The 12,006-nt window shown below is 38.8% G+C and overlaps 1 protein-coding gene across 6 annotated transcripts in view; it reads left to right on the top strand.

Annotated features, from left to right (window-relative positions):
* LOC138745763 (glycogen synthase kinase-3-like) overlaps positions 1–11,750 on the top strand; it is an 89,305-nt gene extending 77,555 nt beyond the window's left edge. For 4 of the 6 annotated variants that reach the window (XM_069903064.1, XM_069903060.1, XM_069903061.1 and 1 more), the window contains 2 exons: positions 3,115–3,256; positions 11,422–11,750. In XM_069903064.1, the coding sequence (XP_069759165.1) occupies positions 3,115–3,256; positions 11,422–11,557 (278 nt within the window). In that variant the 3' untranslated portion in view covers positions 11,558–11,750. Of the gene's footprint in view, positions 1–3,114; positions 3,324–11,421 lie in introns of those variants that run through there. The other 2 variants (XM_069903065.1, XM_069903066.1) reach the window with 1 other exon arrangement.
* The last annotated feature ends 256 nt before the right edge of the window (positions 11,751–12,006 follow it).

Genomic DNA, 12,006 nt, shown 5'->3' with positions numbered 1-12,006 from the left:
ATTTATTCAAGTCTGGATTTGGAGATACCTCTTGAAGTAGAAGATACAATTTGGAAATAAGTTTATTTGTAATTCCCTCATGAATCCCAATCTCCAAATCAATATTTCAACTTTTTATTGGAAGGTCATCCTTTGACCATTTGTACAGACCACCAGCCTCTTTTGCATACTGCAAGTAGAAGCACACATCTCCACTTGCCCAGAGAGATTCAGCACTTGGACTTCATCCTACAATTTTCATTGGACACACAACACATCTGAGTAAAGGCGAATGCTGTGGCTGGTGCCCTATCCAGGTGTGACATTACATTCAACTACTGCCATTGATTTCACTGCCATGGTTCATGCACGGCACACTGATCCCGATTTCATCCTGTGAAACCAGATCAACTCTAGTCTCCTTCTTCAAGATGTGACCCTGGATGAATTGGGTGAAGAGTTGGTCTGTGATTTTTTTTCCCCAACAGAAAGGACTATGCCATTTGTGTGGGCGGCTATGAGGCAGGAGATTTCTCTTCACAATCTATCTCTTCCTGGTAGAAGAGCATCAATCAAACTGGTTAAGGAACATCTTACCTGGCTTCATGTTAAACAGAATGTTGGATTATGGGCAAGGACTCACTTGCTGGATCAACGCCCGAAAGTCTCCAGGCACATGAAATTCAAGCTGGGGGAATTTGTTGTTTTGGATTCCCATGTCCAGCATGTGCACCTTGTGGCTTGGAAGGTCCACTTCCGCCATCTCGGCAATGTACTTATCTGATCACATTTGAGGACAGGACAACCAGGTGGCAGGATGGAATTCCTATCATCGGCATCTCTGCAGAGACAATTGTTTGGGCTTTCATGGATCATTGGATTCCATTTTTTGGTGTTCTGGGCACTATTACAACAGATTGAGGGGTTCAGTTCGAGTCAGCATTGGTTTGAGTTCTCACAGAGCCTCTGGGCACTACATGAATTACGGCTAAGTATTTCAGGCTAACAGCCTTTTGAGCACTTCCATCGTTGGGTGGGGGGGGCTCTGGATTTTTCCCACTGTTCAAAAAGTATGGGGGGGTGGTTGAAGGTGAATTGGGAGGCACAGGCTTGTGGGCCTAAAGGGTCTGTTACTGTGCTGTAACTCATCTTAAAGTATCGCATTGACTCTGATATGTTACTCATGTAAATCTTGGTAGTAATGGTGTGTATGATTCTGCTTTGTCTTGATCACTGCGGCTATTGGCCTCGCCTCTCATGTGGAACCCTATAACTTGTGTGTTTTGGAATTACCTTGTTGTGAGGAGTATATCTGAATGAATAGCTTCACTAATTACTCACCATGTTCATGTTTAAAGTCCATCTATCCTTGTCTGCCAAGTCTGCACTGGGAAATTGTAAATGTTACTCCACTCTTTAAGAAGGAAGAGAGGCAAAAGACTGTAAATTTTAGACCATGTCTTCACATAAAAAAAATTATTATGAAAATTATGTTATCTTTTCCTAACAAATACAAGCTTTCTTTATGCCAACGATTCATATTTAAATCCACATAATTTATCCACGTAATAACAATACATTCACTAGCCAATACTAATGTGAACCGAATAAATTCAATTTGAGATTTATCCATTCTTAAACCCATTGTTAAAGTTGTAATATACACTATTTAAAAAAAGCAGTGGATCTAACATTAAAGTAGTCTCTCATTAATCCGCCTTAAACTCTTTAATTTTTTTCTCCAAAAAGACTTACTTTATCACACAACCAGACAGAATTGAAAAAAAAAGTACCAATTTGAGTCCCACAATGAATACACAAATCTGAATGACTAAATCCATATCTATTTAACTTTTCCGGCTTTTAATACAGCTGATGTTGAAAATTATAGTCCACCAAATTTAGTCACACTATCTTCACACATAGTAGTCCATCCTTCCTCAGATAATTTTAAGGTTAAATCTTTGATTTATCTAAATCCAGTTTAGCCATTTTCTCTTGCAACAAAGAATACATTTCTGAAATAAATCCCTTTCTGCCCCATTTACAATTACATTTTTAAATTTAGTTAACTTAGGCATCTTCAATTCCTGCCAAAAATTCTTCACTACTGGAGCACATACTTTAAAATATGCAAAGAAAGAATTTAATGGTACCTCAAATTTTCCTCAAGCCTATCAAAAGAAAGAAATATCCCATCTTCAAAACAATCTGCAAACACTTGAATACCTTTCAAATGGCAAATCTTTAAATATTGAGATTATTCATCAAGAAGGATATGAATTTATCCTGATATAATGGAATTTATAATGAAACCTTATCTCCAGTTCCTATTTCCTGATTTCTTTTATTCCAAATATCACTTAAGTGTCATAATACTGGCACATTATAATAATGCAAAGGATGAGGAGTCCATCAAAATATACATTGATGTATAATAGAATGAGAAATCTGTGCAAATGCCTCTTTAGCCCAGCGAGGAGATTGATTAACATCTAACATCATATTAATAAATTTTAACTGATAATTAACTAATAGTTTAATAAATAATTCTGAAAATGAGACCATTGTAGTCTCGAAAGCATATTTTCCTGTCAATGTTTGCAATAATACTCTAGTCAATATACTTTTCTATAAAAATATTCTGATTGCTGCATAACTCTTTAAAAAAATATGTTTGGAAGTGAACATAGAATTGATTGAAAAAGATATGAATACAAGGAAAAATATTCATTTTAACACAATTCACATGTGTCATTTATGTCAGAGGAAGACCTTTTCATTTAATTAAATCAGCTTTAATTTTTGTCTTTAGTAAAACATAGTTCAACGTACACAAATATTGATAAGACGCATCAAACAATAGCCATAAATATTTAATTTTCTTAGTCCATCTAAGCTGTGTAATCTGTTTACCAGCAGTATAATCTTCCTCTGTAATTGATAATATGTACCTCTTATCCCAATTAACCTTATAAGCAGACATTTCTCCACATTGTACCAAACAGGTTTGCAGATGTCATAATGATTGCTGAGGATTTGTTAAATATATTGGTACATCATCTGCAAACAAATGAATCTTACATTCCTCTTCATTTATTTTAATCCCACTAATTTTATCATTTTATCTTTTAGCCTGGGCTACCGGTTCTATCACCAATGTCGACAAAGGACAACATTGCCTTGTGGAGCGTGTTAAATTAAACATATCTGAAATTTGTCCATTCGTCACCATACTCGCCAAAGGATTTTTATACAAGGCTTTAACCCAAAAAAGGTAAAAAAGGTCCAAACTTAAACCTTTCAAATATTTTAAATAAAAAGTACCTTTCAACTTGATCAAAGGCTTTTTCCGCATCTAATACCACTATCACTGATTGATTCAAACAACGTCAACAGTCAAGCAATATTTTCAGAAGAAAATATATTCTTAATGAAACCTGCTAGATCAACGTATTAAACGTGTCAAATACTTTGCAAGTCTATTAGCTACTATCTTATAATCTACATTTAAAAAATAAATTGGTCGATATGAGACAACGTTGAATGGGGGTCTCTTTTTCCCCAAGCCTATTCCTATTGGGCATCTCAGCTACTTCCTTGCACATTTGCTCTTCTAGTTCCCTCTTCCCATTTGGCGGCCTATAATATACCCTTATAATAATAACCTCACCCTTCTTATATTTTAGTTTTACCCACACTGCCTCCCTCGAAGAGCAGTTCAGTCAAAGAAGGATGAAGACGCTGACGGGCGGCAAAAATGGTGTTTTTACCATCGCCATTGTGGGAAAAATGCCCATAAATGTGTCCTGCCACGTACCTATTACAGAAGAAAGGCAGGAAACGAAAAACCAGCTTCTATTATTGGCCTCGGCAGCTGGTACAAGAACGGGCCTATTTTATCTTCAAGACGACACGTTTCTTGTAGACACAAGTGCTGAGGTCCGTTTGCTCCCACCCAACCTATTTTGAAATATAAACCACATCAATAACAATACCTGGCTCTTCAAACAGCAAATGGGATGATAATTCCCTGCTTTGGCACATGACGGGTCATGTTTGGGATAGGAGGTGTGACATTCCATTGGAATTGCGTATTGGCTTCCATTGCACAACCCATTATGGGTGCAAATTTTTTAAAGTCCCATGACTTGCTAGTAGACGTGAATTGGAGGAAATTGGTTCATGCTACCACTTTTCAAACATACCCACTAGTCTGCAGCAAAGGGAGAGTTTCCCATCTCGGGGTCCAGACCCTGCACAAAGATGCCTACGCTGTCCTGCTCAATGAATTTCCCGGTATTATCTCTCCGAATTTCAATACCTCCAAAACAGTACATCGAGGGCCATTGCCAACATCTCACATTCTTTAGCCGACATTGATGGCCATTGGAGATGAAATATCGTGCATTGTATCAAGGCACACGGCACTTCTGATTTGTTTTGGAGAGTCGGCATTTCACTGTGTTCACAGACCACCAGCCACTCGTTTTTGCCTTCAGCAAAATAACGGATCCATGGTCAGCAAGACAGCGGGTTAGTTTCTGGTGACGGTTCTGGGGGGGGGGGGGGATGTAGCAGTTGTCTTGTGGGCCGAGTGGGCAAGGTTCTTTGGCAGGTGCGTGAATTCATAAGACAGACAGCTGGGAACTCATTCATTTAATTGACTGACCACGCGTGGTGCTGTGTGCTGAGGAATGGCACATTGATCTATGGATTCTCCTGCTGAAAGGCGTGGGACACTCTCAGGGCTTAATTTAAACCTGTGGTCCTGTGGATTGGCAGCAAACTCATAATGATGTTCCACCTTGACCCATGGAGCCCAGGACATGCAGTAAATTAAAGAAGCCTGTAAAGTCTGAATAAAGCAGTCTTGTGTTGACTAGCCTGGTGTGTGTGTGTGTGTGTGTGTGTGTGTGTGTGTGTGTGTGTGTGTGTGTGTGTGTGTGTGTGTGTTGCTTTAGTAGCTCTATCGAAGTAGCCGCTAAATACATAAATATTTGGGGTGATTATCGCACTTACAGGATACTTTTCATCCATCTCACAGCCTGTGGGAAGAAGCTATTCCCCAGCCTGGCAGTCCTGATTTTGATGATGGACGTGGTTAAAGATGTTGTACACTGCACGGAAATGGTCTTTTTACTGTTCCTTGAGCCCTATTTGAACAACACTCCCAGTAAATGTCATCTACAGAAGGAAGGGACACCCCAGTGATCCTCACAACTCTTTGCATCATTCCTGACTGATGCTTTACAGCTACTAGACCATCCAAAGGTGTAGCCAGACAGGAGACTCAACTGCGCTCCTGTAAAATCTCAGGATGAGAGGCGTTGGCCTTGACCTCCTCAGCCTCCTTGGGAAGTGTAGGTGCTTCTGACCAATAAGGAGGAGTGATTGTTTGGTGTAGTAATACGTGTGCTGTGTGGATAAGAATTTTATGTGATTGTATTGACTATTCTTGCTCTTTAACAATCTTTAGTGGATAGAAGTAGTCATTGTACTTTAGGATGTACAATCATGTACAGATTGTCTTTAAATAGCCATTTGGCCCAGATGTCTATTCAGTCCAAGAATACGTTCGATCACAGGCAGATTTTGAACAATAACCTCATTCATTCTGCAACAACTGCCACTTAATTTTGCCAGTTGTTCAAAGGTAAACTATATGGAGAAAACACCACTGTCAAGTCTTCTGCCTTCAAGGAGTAAATATATTGAAATGGGCAATAGATCAAGAGATGGAAACAGTGAAATCAGACAGAGGTGAGTGGCGACTTAAATTAGAAACATTTGTGTTCACAGATCCACAGAGCCCAGGTGTTTAGCAGAGTGTTCACCCAGTCTGTATTTGATCTTGCAGATATCGAGGTCAACTGAGTCGTCCAAATGTAGGAAATTAGGATGGATGGGGTTCATGTGAAACTCTGCCTCAACTGGAAGGTCTGATTGTGGCCTTGGATGGAGGTGAGAGGAGATGTAGGGACAAGTTTGGCAATTTCTGTAGTTCCAATGGGGAGTGCATCAGGTGGTGGTGGGTGGAGAGGGTAGTGCCGTCGAGGGAGTCACAGAAAGACGTGCACCTGTGAAAAGAGGATATGAGTGGAGCAGGTTAGATGTTGCAGGTTAGAGGATGGTGCTGAAGTTGGAAGTGTTAAAAGATAATGTGTCAGATGTGGCAGCTGTTGGGTAGTAAGTGAGAAACCTGTGAGATTCTGTCCTTGTAGTGCCGAAGAGGAGGTGGGGTAAGGGCAGAAAGAGAATTGGAGATATAGGTGCAGGCTTTTTCAATGACAGTAAGGGGGAATCTGCATTTATTGAAGAAACAAGACATTTTGGGTGTCCTGGAGTAGAAGACCTCATCTTGGGACTGTTACAGGCCCAGAGGACCCCAAAACCTCGCAGCAATAGAAAATCACCAAGACAAATGGATACTTAAACAAATGAAATTTTTATTTTTTTTAAACAAAAAAACAATCAACCTTAAACTTATCACTATTAATGTAACTCCTAATTCTAAATTCAGGTGTATTTAAAGTGTATAAAGTGCTTTGACACTCCTACAAATTCACTGGTGTCTATCAATTCTTATGCTATGCACAGAATTCAACATTTATGACTTTTCACCAAGATCTGGTGCTTAAAAGTAAATGTTTACCCTCCAGGAAGGCCCTTGTTGGTTTCAGAGAGGGATTTCTTGTTCATTGGACACACAAAACGGATTCCCTCTGATCAGTCACTTTGGTGACTTGCCAAAGAAACTTTCACTATCAGGGTTTTCCAAATAATAACCTCTTCTGCAGGACACCATTGAGTTCCTTTTGTTTCAGTTGAAACACCATTTCTAGCCAGCCATTTCCTCTTGTATGTAGAACAAGGTTTTTCAACAGGCTGAACTGAGAACTCACAACCCGTCTTCAAAATCGGGTTTCAACAAGATGCCAGTTTGCATCTTTATCTTTTAGAAAAAAGCCTATTTGGTGACTCTTCTCTGCTTGCAAAAGCACATGACCTTCTTAGAACAGAAAACTTCTGAGTCCATTTATTTGTTGCTTTAAAAACAATAATCCATTTACACCTGCTTTTGAAATTATTTAGCAAAACAGTCTCCTTGTTTTGTTTTTGCAAAGGCTCTCGGCGCCTGAATGACTCACTCTCAGCAAAGCTCTTGCATTTTAAGTAAGAGATGTTTTGCGAATTGTTAGTGTTTGTTTGTGACCTACATGACTCCTACAATCCGTCCATCAAAAACGTATTTACATACAATATAAAATATATAATCTGTCACAGGACAGATGCAGCAGAGGAGTTGTGATAAAATCAATGGTGTCCTTGCAAAAAAAAACATGGGAAGAGGTATAATCCAGTTGGCTCTGGTGAGTGGAGTTTGTAATAGTTTGAAACTTGAACCTCTCTCTCTATTTTAGGAGACAATTTACTGTCATGTAATTAAAAAGTATCATATGATACAAAATTGATTTGATTTCCTGCTGTAAGACAGACAGATTCGCCATTGACAGAAGTTGCCTGAAATGCCTCTTGCGGTCAGAGAAGGAAGCAAAAAAAATTCATACTCTCCTGCTCCCCCCCTCCACCATCCTGAATCCTGGGCCAAGTCACTGATGGTCTGTGGATTGTCTTTCAATGCTCACAGACCAATCCAAGTCATTGGCAATGTGAGCTCCACTTTTGAACCTCTGACATGATTAGGAACCCATTAGGACCCACTCTTATCCCAGGTCTGATACCTGACACCCTTTTAGCCAATTTCCAACCAGTATTTAGCAATCCACAGCGTGGTGTAAGTTCCTTGACTTCTTTGTCCAGAAGCCCACAGCCTGCGTAGATTCCTTTCCTCAATTTACCAACAGCCTGTCACCTATGTGGGTCCTTCAGCTGCAGAACCCCTCACTGGTCTGCTTCCATGGTCACTGTATTGAATCCTCTGCTTCTCAGATGTTGATGTTTTCTTGTGCCCTGTGCTAGTCCTCTATTTCCACAGAGTTCGCGGTGGCGAGGAAATCTAACACACCTAATTAAAAATTTTACATCTTAGAGGAGAATCTCACATGTCTGGAGGGATGGAAAGGGCATTATTACAAATTGAAGCCTAATATTTGAATATTCATGTGCCAAATTTGCAAAAGGATAGAGTATATATTTCTCAAGCTATATGTAATTTTTTCTAAAGGAAGACAATTTTGAAATTTTGCATGTCATCTTGGCATCCCTAAAAATTTATCTGATTTCCGAGTAAGTTCAATACATTTCCACATCCCTGCTAATGCTAATTTAACAAATTTCAATTGATATATTACTAGTTTTAATTTGGGCCTTATTCCTTCAATATTTCCTAATAAAAATAGAGTTGGATTTTGCGGATAAACAACTCTGTAACTTGTTCCAAAAAATTTGTAATTCTCCCCAAAAAGATCTCACATTAGGACAAAGCTAAGTTGAATGCAATAAAGTTGCTACATCTTCACCACACTTCAAACATCGATCTGATAATTCTGATTTTATTCTATTCAATTTCTCTGGTGGAAGAAGTAACTGTAGAAGAAAAACGAGTTGTGAATTCCTTCCTCACTGCTGCAGTGTGGAACTCTGGTCAATAGTTCCAGACTGCTGAGTTGAAGTGAATTAATACAACTCCCCTGGATCAAATGATCTCTGTTGCCAAATCAGCTTCCTGTCGAGCTTTTCAAATCCAACTGCCTGAGTCACCTGACTCCAGGTGCAGCTTTCAGATAAAATCCTTGCTGACATCTGCTACATGACTGATGTAAAAACAATTATGCTGAACTAATTGGTATCATACATTGAGAAACTTGTATGGATCTGCCAATATTTGCCAATCAATTACAATATTCAGATACATTTCCCACGTTTGTCTCGACTTATGAACTCCTCATTTAAAAGTTCCTACTTGTAATCAAGAGGACATCACAGAAGTAAACTTTTTAACAATTCCTCTTTATAAGGAATTTCTATTTCAGTACAACATGGTTGGTTCTAACTTATCCTTCAAATATGCTATTAGTTGGAAATAGCAAAAAGATTGCAATGAGTTATACGATATTTATTTCTCAGTTGCTCAAATAACATGAATTGACCCCTTTCATAACAATCTTCAACATTTATAATCCTCTTACGAAACCAGCTATCCAGAAATTGATGATCCTTTGAAAAAGAGACGAGGATTTCGAATCAAAGCCATTCTGGGTGATGTACATCCACTTCCACCAATTTCATCAATTATTTTATTCCATATATTAATCAAATGTTTCAACAATGGTGTATCTTTATTACCAACCATTAATTTCAATTCCCACTTGTATAAAAATTCTTCTGCTTTTCTCTCTCCTATTTTATACATTTTAAAGGCAATTTTTCCCCTTTCACAAAAAGAAGCAAGAAATCTCATTTGAGCTGCTCGATAACAATTTTTAAAATGAGGAAGCTGCAATCCTCTGAATGCAGAATTTGTTTTGTGTCACATGTAATATGGGATTCAATCAGAAATGGGTTCACGTGACGTAAACTCATGATGCAGACTGTTTTCTGAAAATGGAATACAAGAGGAGGGTTGTCTAGGTCTTTCGCAGGATATAGATTACAAGATATAGGGGAAAAGTAGGCATATTGAGTCTGTTCCACCATTCTTCCACTCACCCCCACTGCCCAGCTCTCTCCCCATTACCCGTGATTCCTTGACTAATCAACTACCTGTCAATCTCTGCTTTAAATACACCCAATGACCTCAGTTCCACAGGTTCACGACCCACTGACAAAATCAATTTTTCCACATCCGTTTTAAATTGACACCCTTTTATTCTGAAATTATGTCCCTTGTTCTAGAATCTCCTACCATGGGAAACATCTTTGCCATATGTACTCTGTCCAAGCCTTCCAGCATTTGAAATGCCTCTGAGGTCTCCCTTATCCTTCTGTACTCCAACTAGTACAGTCAAAGAGTCGACAATTGTTCCTCATACACTCACCACAGTATAGGCCAGAATTTATTGTACATCACTGTTAAACTTTTTCACTGCACTGATTCCGGTGTCAGCAGTATCTGTCAAAGTTAACTGTACATCACCTTCAGCATTCTTCCCACACTGAACCCAGTTTCACAGTATCTGCCACAGTTTATCGTACATCACTTTTAAACCTTCTCAGTACTGTAAACCTGGTGTCACAGTACCTGCCACAGTTCATTGAACCTGACTGTTAAACCTTCTCACTAATGTTGGACCTTCTCCAACACCAGCACATCTTTTCTCAAATACAGCACCCAAAACTCTAATTCTGATCGAACGGAAAGGGAATTCTCCTACGATACAGACACAACAGTGAAATGATATTATGTCTTGTTGATATTTACAAAAATTATTGAAGAGTCAATTAATAACTTTGAAAAGATGCCGGGACCCATTAATGGAATATTATTATAACCTAAAGAATGGGGGTTGTTCTGAAGCTTGGTGCTGTGTTACAAGACCAGAGGATCCCAAAACCCAGCAGCAATAAATATTCACCAAGACAAATGGTTACTTAAACAAAAGCTGATTTTAATTATCTTTAAACATGAAAACAGATAAGACTTTAACTTATCACTATTTTACTACTTTAACTTACTTTATCTAACTTACCCCCCTTCTAATTCAAAGTGCACGTGTGTGTAATGTGTGTGTAAGTTCAGAAAAGTTCTTTGGTTCACAGTCCAATCTCACTTCTAATTCCTCCAAGTCCACTGTTTGCAGGCCATTCTTATACTGTGCACAGAATTTAACATATATCAAGTTCACCAGATTTTGGTGCTCAAAAGGTGAATGATTACCACTCGGGAAGGTTTTTGTTGGTTTTCAGAGAGAGGTGTGTTGTTCAGGGAAGCATTAGTGTTTTTGTGACTCAACGTACCAGCATCTGAAGTCCGCTATCTCTTCAGAAAAGCTCTGAGAGCTTTAGCATGCAGCAGAGCTGAACCAGGACTTTGCAGGTATTTAAGGGAGTGTGTGGGCAGGGTTTGTTCTAGACCAACAATCTAACCAAATGACACTGCTTGAAATCAAGATTCAAACCATTTTGAGGAATACAACAGAAATTGTTCAACAAGAGCCTGGTGTTCCCTGAGGAGTTTTCTTTCAATAGTGGAAATGATTTTTTTTTAAAAGCCCATTAATCTTCCTGATAGAGATCTTTGTATTTAACTTTCAGGTTGCTCTCTGTTGTTAACTTGGAGACCTTTAATGGGGTGGCTGGGTGGAATCTTTGCTTTAACCAAGTAGTTCTCTTGCAATTTTCCAGCTGTAGGATGCGATGCAGTTGCTTGCAAGTTTAGCAAGTGGACTTATGATGTGAAACTGCAAATCACAGCACCATTTTTGTTTTTGAAAATGCAAATGTGAAAATTTTATCTTTGATCTCCTTGGTTTGCTTAAGTTTACAGAGGAGATGTTGGGTCAAGCTGAGAAGACAGAGGTTGGATGCCTATTTGGCGAAACGGCTGGGCATAGCAGAAAACACAAAACGAGGGACTGAAAAAATAATGAAGCAGACTGAAGTGCCGTTGAACTAAACCCAAGTAAAAATTTAATTTTGTGCAGTGTACTTAAGAGACCAAACGATTTGGGCTTTTTGTGGTGACCTATTTAAATGAACAAAATCTGTCTAGAATAGAAGTTTATGCAATGTTTGGAAGTTGCCACAAAAAAATGGAGATATAAATTAGATGTTGTAATTAAGATAAATGAACAATACAATGAGCCTGGTGTCACAGTATCTGCCTCCCTCTACCATATATCACCGTTAAACCTTCTCCCCAATATGAACCTGATGTCACAGTATAGGCCAGAATTTATTGTACATCACTTTTTCACTGCACTGATTCCGGTGTCAGCAGTATCTGTCAAAGTTAACTGTACATCACCTTCAGCATTCTTCCCACTCTGAACCCAGTGTCACAGTATCTGCCACAGTTTAATGTACCTCACTTTTAAACCTTCTCAGTTCTGTAAACCTGGTGTC

The sequence above is a fragment of the Narcine bancroftii genome, chromosome 11 (assembly GCF_036971445.1).
Source record: "Narcine bancroftii isolate sNarBan1 chromosome 11, sNarBan1.hap1, whole genome shotgun sequence".
NCBI classification, from domain to species: Eukaryota; Metazoa; Chordata; class Chondrichthyes; order Torpediniformes; family Narcinidae; genus Narcine; species Narcine bancroftii.
The sequence above is the reverse complement of the archived record's forward strand: the minus strand, read 5'-3'. Positions and strand labels throughout refer to the sequence as shown.